Below are 22,500 nucleotides of genomic sequence, written 5' to 3'. Positions count from 1 at the left end.
TACCACCTATCATCGGTTTGCTATGTGGATTCGAATACCTCCCTCCTGTGTAATACTGTAGGAAATGACGGATGAAAAATCCGACGACGATGATGATATGGATCCGGAAGAGCTGGAAGAGGGAGAGATAGTGGACGGCTACTTATTGGAGACAGACGATCAGGCCACCGACGCCCCGATACCACCGGACTCCTCCTGCACTATCGTAGAATTGGAGGTAGGAATTGAAAGAAAATGATGATTGACTATTATGGTTGTAGTGTCCCATTCAGGATGCTATGGCAATACCGCTCGTCATTTGATCTGGTCTGTATGGTAACCAATATGTTCGAACTTTTGATCAATCCTGCTAAATTGTTGGCCTATCGTTTCCTAGTATTGCTATTTAGAAGCGTAATTATGTCCGCACATGTATTTCGTTAGTATCACAAAGCGTGAACCGTATTGCACATAAATTTGCATGCATTGCACATATTCCGGTGATATCTTCTACGTGTACCCGATACCCGATCGCTTATTTCGACTCTTTTTTCCATTTTTTTTGCAGGAACTTGAATCTAATCAATCCGGTTCGTCGGACAGTAACGACAGCTCCGACGAGAAAATGATGATTACCATTGGACCCGAAGATTCCAGCGAACAGCAGACAATTGAGTCCAACTAGGAAATTGGCACCGTTTTTCGTGTTTCCTGCAAAGTATCAAATTTAGCTAATGAGACGACGACCTATACCACTACGAGACACCGCAATGCCAGTGTCGTACTTGTTTAAGGAGCCATGTAAATGTATCGACTAGGAGATCGTACGAATCGATCGTCTAACCCTATCTATAAGCATCGAATTAAGATAGTCGCGTGTCTACCAACAGGACGAATCGGACTGATGGTACCAGCAAAAGCAACCAAGGGGCGATCGATTACCGAATCGTTTGCTCCTCTTTTTTTAGCACTAGACCAGTGTTTCAATGGCAGCGTTTAAGGAAAACTCACGAAACCCGTACGGAGGACATTTTGTACGCGTTCAATTTGCTGTAAATATTTTTTTTATTGTAACTTCAGTTTGCCACAAACCCATTTGAGTAGGTACAATTTGTTGAATTTCACTAGCAGATGGTTTTCATTCATGAAAGGGACGATAAAAGCTAACGTTTAGGTATATAAGCCCGGGCGGTAAGGGCATCTCTTGAAATTAAAAGCTATTTTATTTATTGCAATGTTTAAATTGTATGGCCTTATTTTTACTGTCGGATTCGGTCAAACGGACTATGTTTGATGTTTGGTTTTATGGGCCATGATTGTTTCGCTTCAATTGGCAGCACGTAATGATGCTACGACGTTTAGCTAATCTATTCGAGGGACATAGCCCGGTCGGAGCAGTATAGCAAATGGCACAGCGGGGGTAGCAGCGGGTCGGAGCATTTTTATTTGAAATGCTCATATCAAATGCATCCGTTGTAATCGCGATAAACGGCGCGGGGGGGGGGGGGGGAGGTTTAAGGAGAAAAAAGCAACGAAGTAGAACTTTAAATCAAATATTAAACATCCATCCTGCCACAAAGCGTTTGGGGAAGAAATGTGAGTCTCGAATCGTTTTATCCGATGGATGTGATTAATGAATGTCGCAATTTGCAAACATGTGGTAATTAACTAGCGTACATCCGAGGTTACTTTTGCGAAATGTTTACCACACGCTTGCGTGGGTTTTAAACTCTTTTTCTTAAGGCAATCATCCGAATGCCGAGCGTATTGATTTCTGTTTAGTGTAAATACGAGACATTACAGAGCGAACAAAGGCGAAGCGAATGTGGATTAGTGTCACGGATGTCACAATAAATGCCAACGTACCGAGGAACCGTTTGTCGCTTTCGGCGGGATGTTGAACACGATCTGGTAGTGGTTTGTCTAATGTTGTGTATTTAAACGAAGATAATCTTTAACAAGAAACTAGGTTTCGCTTCTGTCGAATAGCGGCCACGAGCATGGGATCACAACCCGAGGCAGCCGTGGAGTACGATTCTAGTGGTGCTCGTAGCAATTTAACCGTTTGCTGTAGATTGCTGCCTAGCGATTGTCCCATCTCCTCCAGAACGCTTCCGAAATATTCTTTAATAGACAAAAAAAACATATTTTTAAATGCATCTCGCAGATTGTTCGACATTCACCCACTGCCCACTTACCGATGTCGGTGGCCAGTTGTTTCGCTTCGGTCGGTGACAGGGCGCAGATATTCTCAATCTGTTCCACGTACAGTGCTTCCGATTCTTCCACGATCAAGGCCAAGAATACGTCGGCACAGGGCCGGGTCGAGGCGTAACGCGTGTCGGCGACCTCGAGTACCGCCTTCAGCACCGTGGCCGGCGCTAGCAGCAATGGTTCAAGGTGCTGCGGTAACGTTAGCAAATACTGGCAGATCAACGTAATGTACTCTTGCGGAGCGTAGCTGTAATCGGGCAGATTATCGGCCGCCACGGATGCCGGTCCGAGTGACCCGTTCGCTTGAATCTGTCGAAAGTGTTTCGTGATCGGTGAGAATGCAATGCGCAACAGTGTGTCGTGAATGTCCTCGCAGGTCCGCTTCATACGCTCATGAAACTCAGCAAAATGCTCGACGGTTGTGCCAGGTTGGCTGTCCATCGCCTGCTGGAATGTAGTGGCAAGCTTCTCGAACTCCTGTGCTTCACCCTTCGTTTGCAGCCGATAACCGAAACGAACATCGGCCGGATCGGAACGCAGCTGCTGCTGTTTCGCCAGAACACTCCGTACGAACGTTTGCTCCTGTTCGTGAACCGCCTGACGAAAGCTTCCGAGACACTGCAGCAGGACAACGCTCAGCTGCAACAGATTCCAATCGGTTTGATCCGGTTGGCTGGCGGCTAGTTGCTGCTGGCACCGATGGTATTGATCCAAGTAGGTTAGCAAACAGTTCTGCAAAACACTGCCCAGCGAGAGAAGGGAACAGTTTTGTGTGATCTCCTCACAGCGAGTGGCCGCTTCCGTTGTCCAGCGTAGTACTTTTGCGTTCGCACTCTCAAGGTTGTGCACACTATCCGAGGGCGTTGTGCCGAGAATGGACAAACCAGCGAGTGCCGCTTCCAGGTGTGCATTTTCAATGGTTGGATACTCTTTCAGGAAGATGCCGAAATAAACGAATAGTGAGGAAGATAGACGCCCGAGGACGATTTCGTCGTTACAAATGATTACATCTTGTTGCTGCTGCTGCTGCTTCCCTCCTAGTAACCACGATTCCATCTTGCTACCGGCCGCCACGTTCACTTGGGAGAATTGTTTCAGTGTCCAAAATTTGTCACCGGAACGCTTGAGAGCACTGCGCACAATGCTTTCCCGCGTTGGATCGAGGTTTTCCAGTGCTTCTGCCGTAGCCAGGACGCATTCGCTGGCGTCTCCAAAGGTTTGGCTACACCAGCGAAGGTGAGTTTTCAGTAGTTCCAGCAGAAGATCATAGAACTCCTTCAGTACATCCGAACCGCCACTCTCGCTGCTCTCGATTGCGTTGCGCCACTGATCGTGCACGAACGCCTTCAGCACGGTGCGGTAGTACTGCTTCAGCTGGGGCAACCGATCGATTCCCTCGAATATACCGACGTACTGCCGGCAGGCCACGGCATCCAGTGAACGCAACGCAGCCACTACCGACGGACTGATGAGAGCTTCGAGGCGGTTTTTGAAATACTCCACCTGGCTCTCGCGCTCCGAGTGTCCATGCAGGCCGATTTGGGCGGCCAAAGACTTCTGCAGGGACAGCAGCTTCCGGCTGGCCGCTTCAATGTCGGATTTCTCAAGCAGATCATCCAACTCCCCGGACAGCTTACCCCAACCGTCGGCTTCCTGGAGGCATTGCTTCGAAGCCTGCAGACGGCCCTTGATGGAATCGAGCCGCTCCAGAGTGGCCATGCAATCGCCGGTTTCCGTGTGCAGGTGGGATATCTCTCGCTGCACCTGGCTCATGCGCTGTTTCAGCAGCCCCGACTCAAGCTGCAGCATGTTGGCATCGTTGATGACCTTCGGAATGTTTTTCAGCACTTGGCCACCGGTCTGTTCCAGCGCCACGTTGATCTGCTGCACGTAAAGTTGCATCTTGGAGACGAGCGACGACACGAACGCCTCCTTCGACGAGGCATTTTGCGATCGTTCGTACGATTGGTTGAGCCAAGAACTCACATCAAAATCCTCGCCGGAGAATGCACCTATGTCCTGGGTCGGTGGAGAAACGTGTTATTCACATTTTCTATTGCATTTCAGGCGATTATTCTTCGATATTCCCCGAGTTAATACGTACCATTTTGCCAGCTCCTCCGTTTGTTTATGTTGACGTCCGCAATCTGTTGGTCGGCCATGGCCGGCTATACGACCAAATTGGTTTGGTGAAAAAGTTGGAACGCCATCGAAGAATTCGATATTTTGTTATTTACTCCCCTTATTTAATTATCAAGGATATAAGGACCGACGTACTGCGTAGGCGTGCCACAAAAGATGGTTTTCCGGTCATTATTCCACTTCCAATCTTTTGACTGGCCCAGCTCATCAGAACAAAAGGAAGATTTAGTAAATTTGGAAGCTTGCTGAAGAACATTTCGCAAACAAATAAGGTGAAAGGAACAATGTTTCTATTGAATATACACTAACATGGCTTGTACTCTCTTCGAATTATGTCGAATATTCAAATTTCACACCTCTTCGATACAACAAACCGTTCTAGTTTGCCGCTTCGTTCCATCACAGAGTAGGCAACGCACGTGGACGAGCTGTGTACCTTCTTCGCCAAATCATCTGATGCCCAGTCTACATGCAAAAAACAGCCTTACTATCTTCTCTCTGTTACGACTTATGAAATGCTTTGAATTAATCCAGCTAACTTGTAATTGTGCCACCAGCACCATAATTATTATGCTATTCCCCTAATCTAAACCTTGCCAAATACGATGCTATCTTTCTAGTACTTCCAAGGTTAACCTTGAACTTGTTGTTCAAAATTTTGTGAGCTCGCTCATTCAATCGCTATCAAATCACATTTCAAGTGCAACTGGAATGGATTCCGTAGTAAAAAGGGGCAGTTGCCAAACGATGTTCTCAAGGCCGTTTCGCTGGAGCACGTACGACTACATTGATTTCCATTATGGTCATCCGCTACGTGTGCGAAGCTGCGAGGACCAATTGCTAACCACATTCCTCGATCGGCTTCCAGACTGGATGAAGATTGTTTGGGTAACTGATTATCAAGTTCACATCGTCCGGTGGTTAAAGGTTACCCAATTCTGATTCCTCCCGGATCAGTGCGTTCTATGTTACCTTATGGGTAAAATATAGGTCATGATGGTCAAAAGTCGGGACGCTCCCATATTAGCCTATTACGCAATGCATTGTCCAGCGCAGGGGTCTTGAAAGGGAGTTTAGATCACCTGCATAATCGTGGTAAATTGCTTTCGTGCTTCCCCGATTACGCATAAATTCGGTCACCGTAACGTACTTTTAGTCACGATTTTCAAGAGCATACCTATGCCTTGATCATATTTTTTCTACGCTATTGCTCGAGTTAGTTCATTCATCCGTACGTTTTTTTCCTGTTGATACCGCGGTGTAGTGTCGTTGAATGCACATTTCATTACCACTCGCCACTCGCGGGGTGAGTCGTAGCGCCGCAACGATGGTGATCATTGCTACTGCCATCGGTACGTGAGGAGCATCCGTAATGGTCAGCTTCCCGATGGTTTTGATCGCATCGAAGTGGATTGGTTTGGGCCAATCGATTGAGTAAATGATGGCCGTATATAAGAAGTATGAACTACCGAATTCCACATCACTTCGCTCTGGAACGTCGCTTCGGCTTGAAATCATCATCTGATCGTCCTACTGCCTTCGGTGCTAGAACCAACGTATCTGAAAATGGCTGTAAAGTTTGTGGTAAGAGCGATAGAACAGTGTTACGCTGTAACTCTTTACTTACTCGTTTTTTGTGAATACTGGAGAAACCCTAATTCGAAGGACTCTTTTTTCCAGATCGCTCTGTTTGTGGCACTAGTTGCTTGTTCGCTTGCAGCACCCGCCCCTGAACCAAAACCAGATCCAAAGGCCCAGTTCTTGGCAGCGGCTCCTGTTGCTTATTCCGTCGGAGCATATCCTTATGCTTACGCCGGTTATGTTTCGCCCTACAGCAGTGTCATCTCACCGTACAGCGCGCTGGCTTATCCTAGTCTAGGTAAGTGTAGACATTTCTTCAGTTCCGGCTCCATATCCTGTAAGGATTACTAATCGAATTATTTTAATTTTCTGTTCCTTCTGCAGCGTATAGCTACAACTATCCATATGCCATCTTGTAACACACCAGCGGTATGAGATACACAAGTTCAAAGCACCAATAAAACCCATTGAAACTGGATTAAGGGTCTTTTGTTTGACGAGTAAGCAGTCGCGGGAACTGAAAGAAACAAAGTGCGAATAAAAACCAATGAAAAAGATGTAATCACAGAAGTCGAGATGAATGAAGTGGCGTACAAACTTGCCACACGCGTAGTAATCAGCAAGACTGGGCTCATTACGATCGACAAAGCGTTTCCTTTTTACCTTTTTAACCATTACGGACGGTTGTTAATTCAAACTCAACTTGTTGCTCAACAGTGATGGTTGATAAAATATGAGTAATTCTCTAAAAAAGCAACAAAAATCAACGAAAATCAGCCGCAACGCTGGCAGCCCTGAGTTTTGTTTTGGTTTTTTCGTGTTCCGTTCCTAGCTCGCTCCGTGAAATCGCGTCAAAAATGGGATTTGTTAAGGTTTTATGGTGAATTTAAAGGTGATAAGAGTGAATTCAAGTCGTTTACCAACTTTAGCTGTTGTTCCTTTTGCAAAAGTGCCGTGGAAAAGGGAAAGAAGCTTGGAGAACCGCAGCGCGAAAGATTCTCAAAACCGCGAAGCTGAAAACAACGTAAAAGGATTTTAGATCCATTCGTTGCAACACTGTAGGAACCAATAAACCGACTCACAATCAATTATAGAGAGCACTGAAATCTGTGGCTGAGATCCGGGTGTCCCAAAAAAGAAACCATCGGAAAGAGGCAAGCATTAAGGTTCGTGATTGTGCAAGGATCTGTTGTCTTAACGATCCATTTCTCCTTCCAGACGGCAGCGTTACTGGAAACATAACTGAACTGAATAGAAATAACAGCAGCAGAAAAGCCACACCAAAGCTATAGAAACCCACAGAAAATTGGGTTGTGTGGCCCTGGTAGCCGGTCTCAAAGATAGCAAAGGGGTTGAATCCTCAGGGTAGCTTGCGAAGGACCAGGAAGCTGGATTCAAGAGCCGCACTGAGGCAAATCCTCATTGAAGAATGGAATCCTTTTATCCGTAAAAAATATGTGCCGATGATTTCATCAAAGATCTCGAAATGAAGCAGCCCGTTTGCCGATTGTGCCTCGCTTCAGCAGACCAACATCGTTCGCTGTTTGCGAAATCGCAGGAACCCGATTATGTGTCGATCATACGGGATATCGTACGATTAGAAGTATGCGGAAAACTCATTTCATTATTACTATTAATTAGGAGCAGAACCAACTCACCTTTCTCTTTACCCTCAGATCCGGGAGGATGATGAATTACCCAAAAGTATATGCCTGAGCTGCGCGGCAAAACTCGCAAGAATCGAAGAAGATTTGAAAGGATTTCGAGAAACAGACGGCAAATTACGAGCTTTACTCCTCACAGAAACAGATACTCACACGCAGTAAGTAGTGAGAGTCTTCTAAAGCCAATAAATTGAAAAAAATCCTTTCCCCAATTTTATAGAACGACAGAGGGGAACGACAAGGAGCCTCATCATGATCCGTTTGATTCCTTTGTCAGCGTCAACGAGGAAGCATCCGAGAGCTTACAAGAGAATCGTTTAAACGTTCCTGAAGAGAAATCCCTCGACTGCGTGCGCCGTTCTAGTCGCGTTCGGAGTAAGGTAGCACAGGCCACCCGTTCTCCTTCGATCGTTTTAGATCAAACCACGGACGATAGACGTTCGGAAGATGAGGGCGATAATGATGTATCGCAGCTAGATAGCCCTAAAATCTCCAGGACTGCAGCATCTCCCTCCTTCGGTGGCTCGAAGAAACCCATTAAAGGATCATCCAGCAGTAACCCGAAACCATCAAGGGCCAAACGAAGAAAGCTATCAAAATCCGAGCCCAAGCGCGAAGATGGTCCGACGCTCCGAGATTACAAGTGCTACATCTGCAGCAGTGAATCGCTCGGTTCGCAGAAAGCGTTGCTGGATCATTTCGCCACACACGTGGACCGCGTACCATACACCTGCGGGCGGTGTGTGATGAAAACCGTCGTCATCACGCGTGTCCGAACGCTGAACACACACCTGAAGATGCATGAGCAACCTATCAAATGTGATTACTGCGATCGGCGATACAGCAATGCCTCGGGGAAGTATTATCATACGCAGTTTTACCATCTGGGAGGCGGTGCACCGTGTATCATTCACTGTAAAGTGTGTGGCAAACAGTGCGGATCACAGGATGCTTTGCGAAAGCATATGAAATACCACACGACGGCCCTCAAGTGCGGAATGTGCGACAAAGTGTTCAACCATCCAAACAAGCTGCGCAATCATGAGCTGAGCCACGATGAAAATGCGGGCTACGAGTGTGTCGTGTGCAAGAAGGTACTTCAGACGATCGAATCGTACGATGTGCACCTGAAAAAGCATACGCAGGAGCGTAGCTATCAGTGTTCGCTGTGTCCGAAAAAATTCAACACCTCGTGCAATCTCATACTGCACATGAAGGTGCATGCCAAGAATGACAATTACCGGCCGACACGCTCCTGGCTGGAGCACTATACGATCGTGAGTCGCGAACCGCTAAAGTACAAGTGCAATCACTGCGATCGATACACCACCGATAAGGTGAACAACATGATCTCCCACCTGCAGGCACACTTCAAGGAGTACGAGTGCGATCGCTGCAAACGGTTGTTTGCGACGGCAAAGCAGTTACGTGCCCATTACCCCACGCACACCGGCGAGAAGCCGGAAATGTGTCAACACTGTGGCAAATGCTTTTCGAATAAAAACAGTCTACGGACCCATCTGCGAACACATGGCCGCGAAACGGCAACAGCGGATAATGGTGATAACGAAGCACAGAAAAGCATGATGGGAACCGGCGTACCAAGTACGGTCAACGGAGAAAAGCCAAATAATGATGGCAAGGAGACGACAGCATAAGGAACCGTTTGTAGGGTTAGCAAACAAAGGGGATCACAATAAATCGTCGAATACGAATTGTAAAGACATTTAATAACAGGCAAACATAACGAAGGTAACGTGTCGTTATTTTGAGAGACACTGGTCAAGGTGCTGGTTGATGTTGGCAATGGGAACTGGAACGCCACAGCTGGGGCACTCGCACCGTTCATCCACCGGACCGATCTCCACCACATCGTCCTCATCGGAATCTTCCAAAGCGCGGGCTATCTCTTCCTCGGTGTAGCCACTGTCTCGTAGGACCTGATGACGCAGTGCGGCCATGTCTACGGGTGGAAGACACTCTTCTAAATCGTCGGTCACGAGACGAATGTCTTCCTCGGTATAGCCACAGTCTAGCAGCAGCTGTCGGCTGGCTTCCTGTAAGCTAAGGTTAGCCGCTGATGTTGAATGGCTGTCGGTGCTTCGGTTCAGTTGAGCCGGTGTGCTACTCGAGGTAGCGGGTTGATTCTCCTTCCGTCGTCTATCGCCCTGTGCCGGTGTTGCGTTCGAGGTAGAGGGACGATCTATACCGTGTATCGTCTGCGATCCGGCATCATTCGGTTTATCTTCCTTACGGAGGTCCTTTATCGGTCCACCACCAGCACCACCACCACCACCCCCGGTAATCTTATCATAGCACAGCTCCAGATGCGCTCCAACAGTTCCACGCGGTATCTTTGTCAGACACGTGGGACATCGCACGATTTCATCGTCTGGACATTCGATCTTCACTTTCGCATTTGTACGATTAAAGTCTTCCAGCAGCTCATCGCTGTCGTTGAACAGATCATCGATAACGGAGCGATCGAGGAGTGAATCATCGATCGAGGCCAAATCTTCGTCCGCCAACTCATCATCGTAATCGTCATCGATCAGCAAGATCTCATCACCTTCACCCGCGTCTTCGCCCGTGAATGAGTCTTGGATTTCCTGCTTAATAGCATTCTGGCGCTCCTTCTTTATGTTTGCTACCGTTTGTGCGATCTGCGAATCATCAATTTCATCAAACACTTCGTCGGAATCGTTCAGTAGCGATATCGTATCGATAACGTCGGCACTCCGCTGCCCAGTCCCTACCGGGCCGCCGCCGCCCACCGTCTCCATGCGTGCTTTTTTCGGCAGCGGCGACCCACTTGCCGCGGGGAATCTATCCAGCAAACGACTTCTTGGTGGGATCCCCGACGAGGAACCACCGGACGAGGAGCCAAGCGTAAAGCCTCGCCCGGTAAACAATGGCACCGCACTGGAACGGTTCGGTTTGTGGCTCGGACTTCCATCATCATCCTCACTGCTCGTCAAATCCTTGAACTGTTTTACGTTCGGTAAATTGCCTCCTACCGAAGCTGGACGGGTGATGGGTGGTTTTGTTGGGGCCTCAGTGGACGGTTTCTCTGTTTTGGGCGTTACGGTAACGGTAGGCTTACGAATTTCGAGGGTTGTGCCACCGATATTAGGCTTAGCCCCAGGAGTATACGAGGGTTTCTTTGAAGGGACGGATCTGGCGGTGGGTTTCGAAGGAGAAGTTACCGGTCGGCCCTTCACAGACCCACCAGTTCCACTCGAGATCGAGTTGTCAAAGTAGTTCGATATCACGTTTTTCTGTGGACTGCGGACAGGCTGGCCCTTGCTGCGATTGTCTGGCCCCTTTCGCTGGACGGGAGTAAAGAATCCCGCAACGTTTTCCTTGTTTTTAGCGTTCTTTCGCTTTGGCGATGGTTCACGGACTTTCACAAACTCTCCGCCGCATGTTAGCTGATGCTCTTTCCACCAGAAATCACTGGGTCCCGGTTTGCGGTTGCTGGTGCGCTTCACCATCCCGTAGAAGGGCTGTCGTTGTTGGCAGGGCCCGTTACATCGCCACCAGTGCGTTTTGTACACATTCACCTCGTCGTGGAAGTTATGATACACCTACGGGAGAGGACGGTGCAAAAAGGCACCGGAGGTTAAAAAAGGCAACATTCCACAGTACTCCCACCGTCCTTACCGTTATGTTTGTGCCGGCGATTTTGTTGATTCCGTTCATGATCTTCTTAAAGGTCGGTCCGTGCCCTCCGTTGCCTTCGCGGATACCCAGCACGAAACAGTAGGCGTGGATCATTTCGTGAAGCAGCGTTTGAACGAGATCCTTACGTGGCCTCAGCTTCAGCAGCGGCTCGCTCAGTCTGATGATGCAGCTTCTACCGAGACGATTCGAGCGCTGGTAGCAAATGCCGGCACAGTTGTACATCTTTTTGCTCCACTCGAGCTGCACACAGGACAGCTTTCCCTGGAAGAACTTACGGTCGAAGAGCGGAAACAGGGAGTATATGTCGGGCGTCGGATCGAGGATTTCCCACTCCGGATGCACCAGATTTTGCGTGCTGTTCAGATCCTGGTCCCTGCCCATCGTGACTACGGGGGACTTCTTATTGGGACGATAAAAATTAAAGGCAAATTCCACCGGGACCGAAACGATACCGAGAACCGACCTATAACGCGCGTTAACGAATTCTACTTTGACGTTTTTGACGTATTGTTTACGTTCACGGAAAACAAGCTCGAACCAGTTCGAACATGGCTCGCCGATCGCCGAGAACTGTGATCAAACGCGGAAAGATAGACGAGATGTTGCCGGACCGAAAATACTGCAGACTGTGCGGTCACCAGCAGGACGATGTGAAGAGTGATCCAGGTTTACTGCGGTCGCTGGACAGCGTATTCGGTGGGCAACTTGGCGTTTACGAATCAAACCACCTACCGACCACCGTCTGTGTGCCCTGCAGCAAGAACGCCACAATCGTTGAACAATTTTGGGAACGGACCTTCAAGGCTCAGCTAGTTTTACGGACCATTTTCAGCAAGAATACAGATGATCCTACATTACCGGCAGAAGGCGATACTACTATCGGCAGCGAAGAGGAATCGAATCGACCAGATTCCCCGGACACGGTGATCGCAAATGGAAACCCCGAAACGGAGTGCGTGTACCTGGAAAGCGGCACCCCGGCAAGCACGCCCGATACTGCCGTGGACGAGAGCGAAGTGGGAGATGAAAGCTATTTTGTAGATTCAGAAAACGTGAAATCCCATCTTGACGCTGAGCTTGATGGGAAAGAGTTTGAAAAAGATGCACTAAGTACTGTCGATGTCGAGCCGGTAGAAACCGCCAGGATCACCAGCAAAGCGCCAGCGAAGAAGCGAAAAAGCACGGTGGCGAATGGGAGGAAAAAGGAAAATCCCTCTTACCGTGTGTGCCACCACTGTGGAAAAACTTTTGAAACGAATGTTAAACTAAAGAACCACCTACAGAGCCACTCGGATGAGCGGCCATTCGCTTGCGATGTCTGTGGCAAGCAGTTTAAACTGCGACGCGATCTAACCATGCACGTAGAGTCGGCCCACGAAGGGAAAATCTTCAAATGTACTCTCTGCGAGGTGGAGTTCCGTTGGCGCAAAGGACTGCAACGGCACATGCTGAGACACAAAGGAACGGCCTTCAAACACCAATGCCAGACGTGTGGCAAAAAATTCATCTCACCAGGCAAGCTACGAGAGCACCAGATGAAGCATACGGGCGATCGGTTACGGTGTGAAATCTGCGGTGCAGGCTACAGGTCCGAATGCCCCGTACCCATGCAACCCCGTTGGGGCACTATAATTGACTATGCATTTGCCTTTTTCCAGATTTAACTATATGCTAACGCAGCACAAGATGAGAAAACACAACATGACCTTTCCGGGGGTGAAACTGTACGAGAAGAAAGTCTCGAAACGTAAAAATACCAAACGGAAAGAGTGCCCAACTGCGGATACTGCGGAAAGTGATGACGATACGATCAATCTGGAAATCGTGACCGATGTCGATGACACCCAACGGGACCACCAGTCGGGAGTGGTTGTGGAGTACAATGTAGAAATAATCGAAGAACCGGAGGTGTAGCATCCGGATTGTTACCGAGATTCATTGCTTTTCGCACCATGTGGCGTTGTAGCGGTTGGGAAATGGGAGAGATGAACCGGAAAATTCTTCCAACAGCTTCCATAATCAGGCCATGCATCACTATGGTCCTTTATTTCACGAAAGGGAAGATTTTAACACCTGTTGACTCAACCAAAACCACGAAAAACTCCAAAAATTCATCGTGATAAGTGTAATGTATTTAGGATGAGTTTTTTCAGATCCTATATAGTTTATTTTGTTCGAAGAAAGTCCAATAAACAAGTGTGTTTCTTTTTGCGTGAACTACTTAGTTGTCCTTTCTTCTCGTGTTTCTTATCGCGCTCAGGCCAGCACACGTCGCACGTGGTTGACCAACACACAAGCACCACGGTACGTTACGCTACGGCGCGCATGTGCCGCCCGAGGAAACAGAGGGAAAACTTTGGAAAAACTGTCAATATATAGATATGCAAGGCAATGACCAAGTAGAGGACGACGTCAAAAGCCACTAGGTGGCCGTACCAGCAGTGTTCGGAGAGGCGAAAAATGGCAAATTGAATTTCGAGTGCACAGTGTGAGAGCTATCTTTAAAGAACTGCTTTTCCACCATCCTTCCTTCGCTGTTTGATAAGGGAATGGTTTGCTGGAGCGCAGTACTGGAGAATCCAGAAAGTGGTGCCCTGGTTGTGCATATGGTAGCGTAGTCGTGGACGGGCGAAAACTATCCCACGTCGTTCACGTATCAGGATTACATTTTCTCCTCCCTGTAGTCAGCTGTCCGCTAGGTGGACAAGGGCGAACGGTGAGTGGCCCCGTTTTCGCTGTAATCGAGGAACAAACCTCAGCACGGATTGTTATGCTACTCAGAGCGGGCAGTAATAAGACGTTTTTGGTTGGAGTTTAAGGAGGAGGAGGAGGTGGCCCCTTAACGAGCCCCCGGTGGTGAACGATGTCCATCAATATCGAAATCAGTGAAGCGCAAAACCCCGCACCGGAACCAACCGGATCGGACGAGATGCGGCGTGAACGGGATGAGGACGACGAGTATGGTATGGGGGGTGACGATGGCCATGAAGAGACACGGCACGAGCCTCCCAAATTCGGACTGTTCGTTGAGCACGATCGTTCCGCTAATGCACTCCGGAATGCGTCGGAGGATGAGTTTGATTTTGATTCCGCCTTCAGCTCCGAATCGAACCATGCGCTAACGGACGAAAGCACGATCGACCAGCAGGAGGACGAGGCGACCAATCACCGGGAGTTGCTGGAACAGGAACGGCTCCGTTCGCTCGAGGACGAACATGAGGTCCTGTCGTCGAATCTGATCGCGCTAACGTCCCACTTTGCCCAGGTGCAGCTGCGTCTGCGACAGATCGTCGAAGCGCCGCCGGATGAGCGGGATGGTTTGCTGAAGAATCTGGAGGAATTCGCTTTCCTCGGCATACCGGAAATACAGGCAAATCCGGTGAAGCAAAACATTCCGGAAATCGTGGCCAACCTGGACCGCAGCCCGGAGACAGTGGAAAACCTGCGCGAAAAGCAACACGAGCTCATCGAGCAGCTCAAGTCCCAGCTGATGGATCTGGAGCGGTATGCGTACGAGTCCGGGGCCGGCATTTTGCCCCAAACGATCCTTCTGGAAAAGCAGAAAGTAATCATAGAGGAAATCAAGAAGAAGATCAATCTGAATCTGAACGAGCTCGACCTGCCGCAGCTCACATCCGAGGACTTGCGGCAGCAGGTCGATAGCGCCCTGGACGAGCTGGTCAACCCGCTGAAGATGAAGGAACAGCTGGTGACGCAGCTTAAGACACAGATTCAGGACCTGGAACGGTTCATCGGGTTTCTCCAGACAAACGAAAAGGCTGAAATCAAAAAGCGTTTTCTGGAGCAACAGCAGCAGCAGCAACAAAAGCAATCGTTGGGTGACGCTGCAGTGAAGAATCCTGCGAATGCCCGCCAAACTGTCTCAAAGGCTGAGCCAACGAGTGGTCCAAGCTACGGGCCAAGCGATGGTAGTAAGGCCACCACAAAACGGGAAACGTTAAACAGTAAGGCCCTTGGGTTGATGGACAAAGCCGGCACGTTGCTGCAGATGTTTGCGCTTTCCCAATTTAACTGCAGTAGCGAGCGAAGCCGGGACCGGGGCTATGCAACGAGCATGATGACCCGTAACCGGGCCAACTGTTGGGGCGATGTCCGGGCACGTCTGGAGTACGATGTGCAGGAGGTGGCTTCGCTGGCGATGATGTTACAAAGCGAAACGAAACGCGCATCAGCCGGCGATTCGGATGGCAACGAGGACGACGTGGAGGAGGAGGACGATCCAGTGCAGCCTCAGCGACTCAGGAGTAATAGGAAGAACTACGAGCTAACGCTGCTGGTGCGGAAGCGGTTGAGTAAAACGATCCAAAGGTTGATGCAGCACGGTTTGCAGGGCATCACCGAAAGTACGGGCAACAGCTTAGTGCCATTCATATCCGGATGCTTTTCATCCAGTGGAGCCGGTAGTGGAGCAGGCAGCAGTAGTAGCAGTGGAACACGACCAAACTCGACCATGGCGGATGGTGGCAGCAGTTTTCCAGAGGAACGATTCTATCGATCCGACGCACGGCGGAAGAGCACCGGTGCAACGACGACAGCGCCGAAGAAGCGGTCCGCTCCCTTCGATGCCAGCGGAACCGACGGCGATGCGGGTACGAATCTGTTCTCTCAGCTGGATGACGATGAGGATGAGGAAATGTGGGAAGATCAACGGGCCGGGGAAAACGCTGATGCCCGTATGCATGCCTGGGAGCTACTACTGATCTACTATAACATAAAAAATGGCGATCGCTACAATTCGACTCCGGCGAGAATGTTATCGGAAAGCTTCAACTTGGACATCGTGGATGGAAGGCCTCTCTCCAATAAACAGGTAACCATCGGTGCTTATCGCTCGCTAGGAATATAGTAATTTCACTCATTTTTTCCACTCTTTCCAGAGTCTTCTCAGTGCCATAGGATCGATCGTAGCCCTCCATAGTCCTTACAAGCGAAGCTACGATTCGCAGTTTAAAGCGTTCATTTGTGCTGGCCTGAAGTGAGTATCGTAATGGGCAATACACTACGCTTCGCCTTGAGATTAACAACGACAATTTGTTTCGTTTTAGTGCGCAGAAGTTAACACAGTGGCTGTACCTTATCTTTCAGTGCAAGGAACTGGTCAGCTCGTACTATTCCAGCTGGAGTTATGTCGCCAACACGGGCTTCCGTGATGCGTTGAAGACGCTCGACACGCTGACGCAGTATCGCTTCGATCTGCCGGTCGATTTGTCGATTCGCCAGTTTAAGAACATTAAAGATGTGTTTATGTAGTTGATCGGGTTCGGGCATATTACACATTCCAAGTACCTTTTTCCTAGTACATTTCCAGTTACCTTGTTTCCGCCAGTCCCCCCTTTAAATATGAGCCATCTTCTCCAGTTGCGATGGTGAACGGTATACAAAATATCATTGAAACTTAAAATAATCTCTAATCTATGAGGGATGTTGCACACCACGTGGGTGCTTTGGTGAGGACTAGTGACGAAACGCTAGAAAGGAAATATTGAATCATAGTGCATTATTGATAGAATATATCAGTGGAAGTTAATGCGAAGGTGCGAACGTTCCACTTTGGGTTACTGTCCGGAAAGAAACAGTGGCTGGGCCAAAGTGTCTATAGGAAACAGGTGAAGTCATAGCACTTTTTTTCTTTTTTGCTTTTTTTCTTTTTTTGACATTCGACGCCTTGTTTACGTTCATCACCAAACCAGCGTGCGTTTGAATCCGAAAAAGAGCAATGGTTTTATCAGATATATTATCTACTTTTGCTCGTTTAAATGATACATTTTCTAATTTTAGAACAAACGAGCAGCCCCGCTGTGGCTAACAACGTGTCAGTAGGGGCCGAAAACGCCGGCTATCTCTGATTCTGAAACGAGTGGAAAAGGCCCGGATCCGGCTTCCACCGATAGCCGGTCACTGTCGGCTTAGACTATTGGTTAAAGGACAAAAGGACGGAGACGATCGGAGTGTGATGGACAATCACATCAGCGCTACATGCTCAGTGCATCCAAAGGAGGGTGTTATCGCGTGTCCGACCAGAGTCCGGCGAAGGTGAAACCACTTCGCTTGTTCCGAACACGGAGCAGCAAGGAGAAGGAGTGGGTTCTTCTGCCCGAATAAAGGCAGCTCCAGCGCGAACGTATATAAAAACGCTGGTTCGGCAGATCGTCTGCCAATCGCGAGGCGCATCCAAAGGAAGAGTGATAAGGGAAGAAAATCCGTTCCTATTCCTAGTTTGCCACCGTCGGAACGGGTGTCTTCTTTTGTAAGGCGCATCAAGAGCGCATCGCCTCGTGAGCAAGGATGGATGCCTCGAATGATGGTGCACTGGCTTTGCCTGGCAGTGTTTGTGATCGTCCTGCTGGTGCAGTACGACAGCAAGGATCCGTACGTCACCGTGGGTGTGGAGCGAAAGGCTACACTACAGAAGATCCGACGAGCCTACAAACAGCAAGCTAAGGAATGGTAAGAATCCGAACAGCACTCTGTCTGCGTTCGTATTGATTGCTTGCCACAGGCGTGCTGGGACTTGAGCTAACTGTATCACACAGGCATCCGGACAAATCAAAACACCCTGAGGCGGAGCAGCGGTTCGTCGAGATCAAGCAGGCATACGAGCTACTTTCCGACTCGGAGCGTCGGAAGGCATACGCCGTGCATAACGAACGAGGATGCAATCGTGAATAGGGAGCGGCCCGATTACACCACACGACCGGTTCCAGGATCCGTTCGAACACTTTTACGATGCACATAACTTTAACTTCCACGACCAGGACATTAGCCTGTACCATCGGCTGTCGATCACCGCCAAGTACTACGAGAGCAACATCCTGCCCAAAAGCCGCCAAACTCCGCAAATACTGCTGTTTTACGCCGACTGGTGCTTCGACTGTATGAAAGCGGCCAACTCGTTCACGAAGATGATCGACACCGTACGCTCGAACGATCAATGCGGGTCACGAGAAGTAGCTGATACGCCGGACCGGTGTCCACTCACTACCGTGCATTGTCATGGTGCTCGACGGCCACAACTATATCCACCGCGAGAGCGTCTTTAATGCACAGCATCTGGTCGACTTCATCCGGCACCGTTGAGCGTAAATCATCGCAAATTTAAGGTTGCACACTGACCGGCACAGATACAAATCCACTTACCAATATAATTTCCATTGCATTGAAAAACTTAAATTTGCGCATGTAATAAATACGTACACTTGTTTTTCTTTTTGAATAAAGTATGCAGTTTATTTCGGCATAACTATTGTTACATTGTAGTATAGAAGGAACAGCTAAAAGAAACATTTTAATCTAAGATAAAAAGTCCAAATAAAGGTAAACAAGGTATCATACCTGTTGTCTGCAATAATCGCAAATTATGATAGCTTTTAATCAGTGGCGATTGGTGTAATTGATAATCCTCAGCCCTAAAATGCTCCGAACATATAGCACCACTTTTAGACGGACGCCAATTTGCATCTTTTCTACAAAATGTTGCCCATTGTCGGGTTAACTCCACATCTTGCGGAAAAGAATGAAACATAACCACCGTGCCAAGCCTTTTGATATTATTGTTGTTATTTTTGCAAAACGGAGCTACGCAATATCTATAAGGCATCTTAAAACCACCAATGTAGAACAATCAGAGCACTGAAAAACTGGAAAAACTTTAACTTTCTTTACGGATTTCTTACTTCTCAAAGCGAATAACAACGCAAACAAAACATAGGCAACGACTGTCAATTTTTTTCATTCATTTTTCTAATTTTCGCGAGCGATTTTTGTTCGGTATGACTTCACCTGTTTCCTATAGACACTTTGGGCTGGGCCACGCTTTTATGCTCCGTTCCGTTTGAATGCGTTCCGTTCGTATGGGGTGACCAGCCCATATATTTTGCACGTTTCCATTCACGAGTCACCCTGTGGTTGGATGTCACCCAGCCACCCAGGATTGTTTTGATTTGCGTGTCCTGGAGTGTGCGGAGTTGAATCGTAGCTGGAAAAGCCGGAAAACCATCCGAAAGATCGAGTTCTCACCCGATATGGCTGATAAAAAGAAGGCTCTCTTTATTTGCCTCGGTAAGGGATTGGAAATCGCCCAAGATCGTCATGCAGCAAAACTTAATACTCACCGTCTCATCGTGTTTTAGGAAACATTTGCCGATCACCGATCGCGGAGGCGGTATTTCTCAAAACTATCAACACAGCAGGAGTTGCGGATCAGTGGGAGGTGGATAGTGCGGCCATCGGATCGTGGCATGTAGGACGTAGCCCAGACCATCGGGCGCTGGCCACTATGAAACAGCACGACCTCCCGTACAACAACAAGGCCCGCCAGATCAAGAAAGCGGACTTTGACCACTACGACTACATCTTCGGCATGGACACGGAAAACATTTCCGACCTAAAGGAACGGGCGCCCAAGGGTGGCGAGTGCAAGGCAAAGATTTTGCTGCTCGGTGATTTCGACTCACAGCAACCGGGGGCGATCATCCGCGATCCGTACTACGACAGGGGATCCGAGGGCTTCGAACAGTGCTACGTGCAGTGTGTGCGTTGCTGCGAAACCTTCCTGGCAAAGGCCCAAGCAGGACAAATTTAATTGTTTAACCGAGCTGTGATGCGAATTGTGAAAATTGATACGCGAAGAAAGGTTCCTTAAACGACAAATCAGTTCTATTGTTTATTGAGAAGTGGAAGAATTTGCCTTGTTCTGGGTGCCTGGCCGGCGTCTTTCATACAACTGTACACCCTCCACCATCAGCCCGTGTTTACGGATTTTATGTTGCGTTAGCATGTAATTGTACCTGCGGAAGGAAGCGAGTGAAAACTGAATTACAATCCATCCTTGCCACACGAAAAGAAGGGCTACCAGCACGTACATGTAACCTGCACCACATAAATCACAGCAAACTCTATCGCCAGTATGTTTCATCGTGTGAATCCTCAGTTGATTAGGGCGTGAAAAGGCCTTCTCGCAGTGATCGCACTGATGTTTGTAAGGATTTTCCGCATGCAGTTGCATGTGGCGCGCCAAGCTTTTGCGCCAGCGGCACTTTAAACCGCAAACGGTACATACGAACTCTTTCTGCTCGTGTAACGATTCCATGTGGATCTGCAGCTGCTGCTTGACGTAGAACCGTCGATCGCAGATGCTGCATATCAGGCTTTTGTCCTGCGTATGTATTTTCATATGCACCCGGAATGTGGCCTTGTTCGAGAGAACCTTGCCACAGACTTGGCACATTTGTTTCCGCCTCGAAGGCGGAGGTTGCCGGTTCGCCACCGTTGATCTCCGTTTTGCAGGCTCATCGTGTGCTGCAGATCGAGTGCCGTGTGGTCTGCTGTCTGTCCTCGATTCCACTCCCGGCCGTTCAGAACAGTCGTTAATCGCTTCTTCCAGATCATGATTGTTGCACTTTTCCTCTTCAATTTCGAGACGATCTCTTCGTTCTACGGTGGTTGATTCAGGGTTGCTTTCAGGATCCCTTACGATCATAGTTTCATCATCGGACGGTGAAAACCATTCTTCGGAAGAAATCAACTGCTGTAACGTAAGCTGAGCTGTTCTACAACTTAGAACGAATTGCTGAAAACAATTAAGCTGCTCGAGGCACGCATCACACACGCTAGTGGGAAGCATCGGGGATGTCGCTGCGAATTCATGTTCCTCATTTCCGTGAAGGCAGAAGTCGATCAGACTTTTCATTCCGGCACTGGATCGTAGTGTTGTTAGCGAGCGCGCCGGAGGTCGGATGTCGCTCTTGGCGCACAAACGGCAGAGATTATGCATCATCGTCGAATTTCCGGCGATCCTTGAAGAGTGGTCATTTAGCCTTTTGGTGGGATGGCGAATTTATTTACCTTAATTTAGTTTAATTTTTAACTTTCATCACTTACAAGAACTTGAGTTTCTTGAGCCAACCATCTCAAACGAGGGCCACCCTGTGTTGTCAGGACGAACAATTCAAGCGCACTCAGATGTACGAGTACATCTGAACACGGCGCTCTAAACGCACACAATCAACAGTGAGGGTGTGTGCGTGTGGTCGCTCGGTCGCACGGTCTTGCGGACGTCCAAGATTCCAAGTCGCCGTTCCAAGTCGTGCCGTTTCCTGCGATTTTCTGCGATTTTCGATTGCTGCTGCCCTTCCTCCGACTGCTAGTGTCCTCTTCCGGATTGGTGGTGTTCCGGAGTTTGGCCACCCGTCTGCCCGTCTGCCTGTCGCTGCTGTCCGACGTGTAGAAAGGAGGTAAAAGTACGACGACAGCGCCCGGAGCCAAGGTAGGACGAGCGTGCGGCGGCTGCGGCGACGACGGATAAGAGGACCCGGAATCCTCCTGCAGCGGCTATCTGTCCCGGCGGCATGAGTGTGGAAACGGCGCTCCCACCTCCCGCGGGTCATCAGTCTGCGGTAAGTGTGGCCACGATTTGTCTGGGCGAGGTTGTGTTCAGCACGGGAAGCCGCGCGCTCGGGGTACGGAAGTTCTCGAACTTTTCTTCGATTCGAGTACCGGTGGGGTGGCCGCCCCTGTGTGTGGTGCCCCTCCTCTGTCCGTCCGGCGGCATGCAAGAGAAAGTGGCCAGCCAGTAGCGCTACCAAAGGCCACGAAACGGCGCTCCCCCTTTTCGGCCCAATGACACCGACGATATCGAACAAAGAGAGCAACACTCCGCGAAGGCCAGCACTTAGGCTGCGGAATATTTTCCTCTTTTTTCGCTTTTGCCGTCTCCCGCACTTATCGTCAAGATAAATTTGGTTATTTTCGCTTTCGAGCGAAAAAAGGCTTACTCAGTGCGCGATCCACCAAGTCCCTGCCAGCCACCTTCTCATCATCATCAGCAGCAACAGCAGCCAGCCAGCCAGCCAGCGACGGGGACTTAGCGCGAGAGCGAACGTACGAGAAAGATGGCGTCCGGAGACTAAGTCCCACGTCGAACGTTTTACGCTGAACGGGTGATGTGGAAAACTTTGCCGACGAATATCTCCCGTCCGGGCGCTCGTAGCAGGCTGGGACCGGTGGCAAAATTCGTTTCACGCCGAATGCTATCATCGAGCGTAGGGTTGAATTTTTCGCCGTTTTTGCGACTAAGTCCCAAAATGCGCTCTCTCGTGCGGCCGGGCCCCGGGACTTAGAAAATTTTTGCCTTCCCATCTTATACAACCTCTCGTCGCGGCGCGTCGTCGTTCGGTTCGCTGTCGGCAGCGGCACATCGCACATATCAGCAGGCTAG

General features: G+C 49.1%; 9 protein-coding genes and 1 pseudogene across 14 annotated transcripts in view; 7 read left to right on the top strand and 3 right to left on the bottom strand.

Moving 5' to 3' along the window:
- LOC126573280 (putative uncharacterized protein DDB_G0271606) overlaps positions 1-1,886 on the top strand; it is an 8,261-nt gene extending 6,375 nt beyond the window's left edge. For 4 of the 5 annotated variants that reach the window (XM_050233262.1, XM_050233264.1, XM_050233266.1 and 1 more), the window contains 2 exons: positions 62-217; positions 548-1,886. In XM_050233262.1, coding sequence (XP_050089219.1) covers positions 62-217; positions 548-664 — 273 coding nt within the window. In that variant the 3' untranslated portion in view covers positions 665-1,886. The remainder of the gene's footprint in view (positions 1-61; positions 218-547) is intronic. The other variant, XM_050233265.1, reaches the window with a different exon arrangement.
- A 5-nt stretch (positions 1,887-1,891) lies between these two features.
- LOC126573287 (conserved oligomeric Golgi complex subunit 7) lies at positions 1,892-4,382 on the bottom strand. Its single transcript, XM_050233273.1, has 3 exons — positions 4,298-4,382; positions 2,178-4,212; positions 1,892-2,103 (listed from the first exon to the last, which is right to left on the bottom strand). Exons 1-3 carry the CDS (start codon positions 4,298-4,300, stop codon positions 1,934-1,936), a joined length of 2,208 nt encoding a protein of 735 aa, XP_050089230.1. The 5' UTR covers positions 4,301-4,382; the 3' UTR covers positions 1,892-1,933.
- A 1,440-nt stretch (positions 4,383-5,822) lies between these two features.
- Positions 5,823-6,394, top strand: LOC126573298 (uncharacterized). Its single transcript, XM_050233291.1, has 3 exons — positions 5,823-5,919; positions 6,016-6,214; positions 6,301-6,394. The coding sequence occupies exons 1-3, from the start codon at positions 5,902-5,904 to the stop codon at positions 6,333-6,335; spliced, it is 252 nt and encodes an 83-aa protein (XP_050089248.1). The 5' UTR covers positions 5,823-5,901; the 3' UTR covers positions 6,336-6,394.
- Positions 6,395-7,138: 744 nt separating this feature from the next.
- On the top strand, positions 7,139-9,302 carry LOC126573291 (zinc finger protein 883-like). Its single transcript, XM_050233282.1, has 3 exons — positions 7,139-7,519; positions 7,593-7,738; positions 7,801-9,302. The coding sequence occupies exons 1-3, from the start codon at positions 7,403-7,405 to the stop codon at positions 9,236-9,238; spliced, it is 1,701 nt and encodes a 566-aa protein (XP_050089239.1). The 5' UTR covers positions 7,139-7,402; the 3' UTR covers positions 9,239-9,302.
- On the bottom strand, positions 9,285-11,755 carry LOC126573286 (uncharacterized). Of its 2 annotated transcripts, XM_050233271.1 has the most exons (3): positions 11,728-11,755; positions 11,244-11,660; positions 9,285-11,167 (listed from the first exon to the last, which is right to left on the bottom strand). In XM_050233271.1, exons 2-3 carry the CDS (start codon positions 11,643-11,645, stop codon positions 9,344-9,346), a joined length of 2,226 nt encoding a protein of 741 aa, XP_050089228.1. In that variant the 5' UTR covers positions 11,646-11,660; positions 11,728-11,755; the 3' UTR covers positions 9,285-9,343. The 2 variants fall into 2 exon arrangements, with proteins under 2 accessions (XP_050089228.1, XP_050089229.1); XM_050233272.1 differs by lacking the exon at positions 11,728-11,755 and having other exon boundaries at positions 11,244-11,687.
- Positions 11,756-11,810: 55 nt separating this feature from the next.
- LOC126581607 (transcription factor Ouib-like) lies at positions 11,811-13,482 on the top strand. The gene is made up of 2 exons (XM_050245396.1): positions 11,811-12,852; positions 12,923-13,482. Exons 1-2 carry the CDS (start codon positions 11,813-11,815, stop codon positions 13,176-13,178), a joined length of 1,296 nt encoding a protein of 431 aa, XP_050101353.1. The 5' UTR covers positions 11,811-11,812; the 3' UTR covers positions 13,179-13,482.
- A 211-nt stretch (positions 13,483-13,693) lies between these two features.
- The window catches only part of LOC126574452 (uncharacterized), a 16,553-nt gene continuing 7,746 nt past the window's right edge, over positions 13,694-22,500 (top strand). Inside the window, exons 1-6 of the mRNA XM_050234662.1 lie at positions 13,694-16,095; positions 16,163-16,260; positions 16,331-16,523; positions 18,041-18,281; positions 19,415-19,815; positions 21,554-21,679. Of these exons, the coding sequence (XP_050090619.1) occupies positions 14,128-16,095; positions 16,163-16,260; positions 16,331-16,523; positions 18,041-18,281; positions 19,415-19,815; positions 21,554-21,679 (3,027 nt within the window). The 5' untranslated portion in view covers positions 13,694-14,127. The remainder of the gene's footprint in view (positions 16,096-16,162; positions 16,261-16,330; positions 16,524-18,040; positions 18,282-19,414; positions 19,816-21,553; positions 21,680-22,500) is intronic.
- Positions 17,011-18,525, top strand: LOC126571700 (dnaJ homolog subfamily C member 16-like; annotated as a pseudogene).
- On the top strand, positions 19,205-19,934 carry LOC126571701 (low molecular weight phosphotyrosine protein phosphatase 1-like). The gene is made up of 2 exons (XM_050230449.1): positions 19,205-19,343; positions 19,415-19,934. Exons 1-2 carry the CDS (start codon positions 19,307-19,309, stop codon positions 19,864-19,866), a joined length of 489 nt encoding a protein of 162 aa, XP_050086406.1. The 5' UTR covers positions 19,205-19,306; the 3' UTR covers positions 19,867-19,934.
- Positions 19,934-21,096, bottom strand: LOC126571699 (zinc finger protein 260-like). Its single transcript, XM_050230448.1, has 2 exons — positions 20,147-21,096; positions 19,934-20,071 (listed from the first exon to the last, which is right to left on the bottom strand). Exons 1-2 carry the CDS (start codon positions 21,058-21,060, stop codon positions 19,948-19,950), a joined length of 1,038 nt encoding a protein of 345 aa, XP_050086405.1. The 5' UTR covers positions 21,061-21,096; the 3' UTR covers positions 19,934-19,947.

The sequence above is a fragment of the Anopheles aquasalis genome, chromosome 2 (genome assembly GCF_943734665.1).
Source record: "Anopheles aquasalis chromosome 2, idAnoAquaMG_Q_19, whole genome shotgun sequence".
NCBI classification, from domain to species: domain Eukaryota; kingdom Metazoa; phylum Arthropoda; class Insecta; order Diptera; family Culicidae; genus Anopheles; species Anopheles aquasalis.
The sequence above is the reverse complement of the archived record's forward strand: the minus strand, read 5'-3'. Positions and strand labels throughout refer to the sequence as shown.

What these genes read in the sequence shown, in the direction of transcription:
- LOC126573287 (XM_050233273.1), bottom strand. An exon ending in ACAACTGGCCACCGACATCG is followed by an intron (nt 2,104 to 2,177) that starts GTAAGTGGGCAG and finishes TGTCTATTAAAG; the next exon opens with AATATTTCGGAAGCGTTCTG.
- LOC126573298 (XM_050233291.1), top strand. An exon ending in GCTGGCTTATCCTAGTCTAG is followed by an intron (nt 6,215 to 6,300) that starts GTAAGTGTAGAC and finishes TTCCTTCTGCAG; the next exon opens with CGTATAGCTACAACTATCCA.
- LOC126573291 (XM_050233282.1), top strand. Translation starts at nt 7,403, where the DNA reads ATGAAGCAGCCCGTTTGCCGATTGTGCCTCGCTTCAGCAGACCAACAT. An exon ending in GGGATATCGTACGATTAGAA is followed by an intron (nt 7,520 to 7,592) that starts GTATGCGGAAAA and finishes CTTTACCCTCAG; the next exon opens with ATCCGGGAGGATGATGAATT. An exon ending in GAAACAGATACTCACACGCA is followed by an intron (nt 7,739 to 7,800) that starts GTAAGTAGTGAG and finishes CCAATTTTATAG; the next exon opens with AACGACAGAGGGGAACGACA.
- LOC126573286 (XM_050233271.1), bottom strand. Translation starts at nt 11,645, where the DNA reads ATGGGCAGGGACCAGGATCTGAACAGCACGCAAAATCTGGTGCATCCG. An exon ending in TCGCCGGCACAAACATAACG is followed by an intron (nt 11,168 to 11,243) that starts GTAAGGACGGTG and finishes CCTCTCCCGTAG; the next exon opens with GTGTATCATAACTTCCACGA.
- LOC126581607 (XM_050245396.1), top strand. Translation starts at nt 11,813, where the DNA reads ATGGCTCGCCGATCGCCGAGAACTGTGATCAAACGCGGAAAGATAGAC. An exon ending in ATCTGCGGTGCAGGCTACAG is followed by an intron (nt 12,853 to 12,922) that starts GTCCGAATGCCC and finishes GCCTTTTTCCAG; the next exon opens with ATTTAACTATATGCTAACGC.
- LOC126571701 (XM_050230449.1), top strand. Translation starts at nt 19,307, where the DNA reads ATGGCTGATAAAAAGAAGGCTCTCTTTATTTGCCTCG. An exon ending in GGCTCTCTTTATTTGCCTCG is followed by an intron (nt 19,344 to 19,414) that starts GTAAGGGATTGG and finishes ATCGTGTTTTAG; the next exon opens with GAAACATTTGCCGATCACCG.
- LOC126571699 (XM_050230448.1), bottom strand. Translation starts at nt 21,060, where the DNA reads ATGATGCATAATCTCTGCCGTTTGTGCGCCAAGAGCGACATCCGACCT. An exon ending in TTATGTGGTGCAGGTTACAT is followed by an intron (nt 20,072 to 20,146) that starts GTACGTGCTGGT and finishes TTCCTTCCGCAG; the next exon opens with GTACAATTACATGCTAACGC.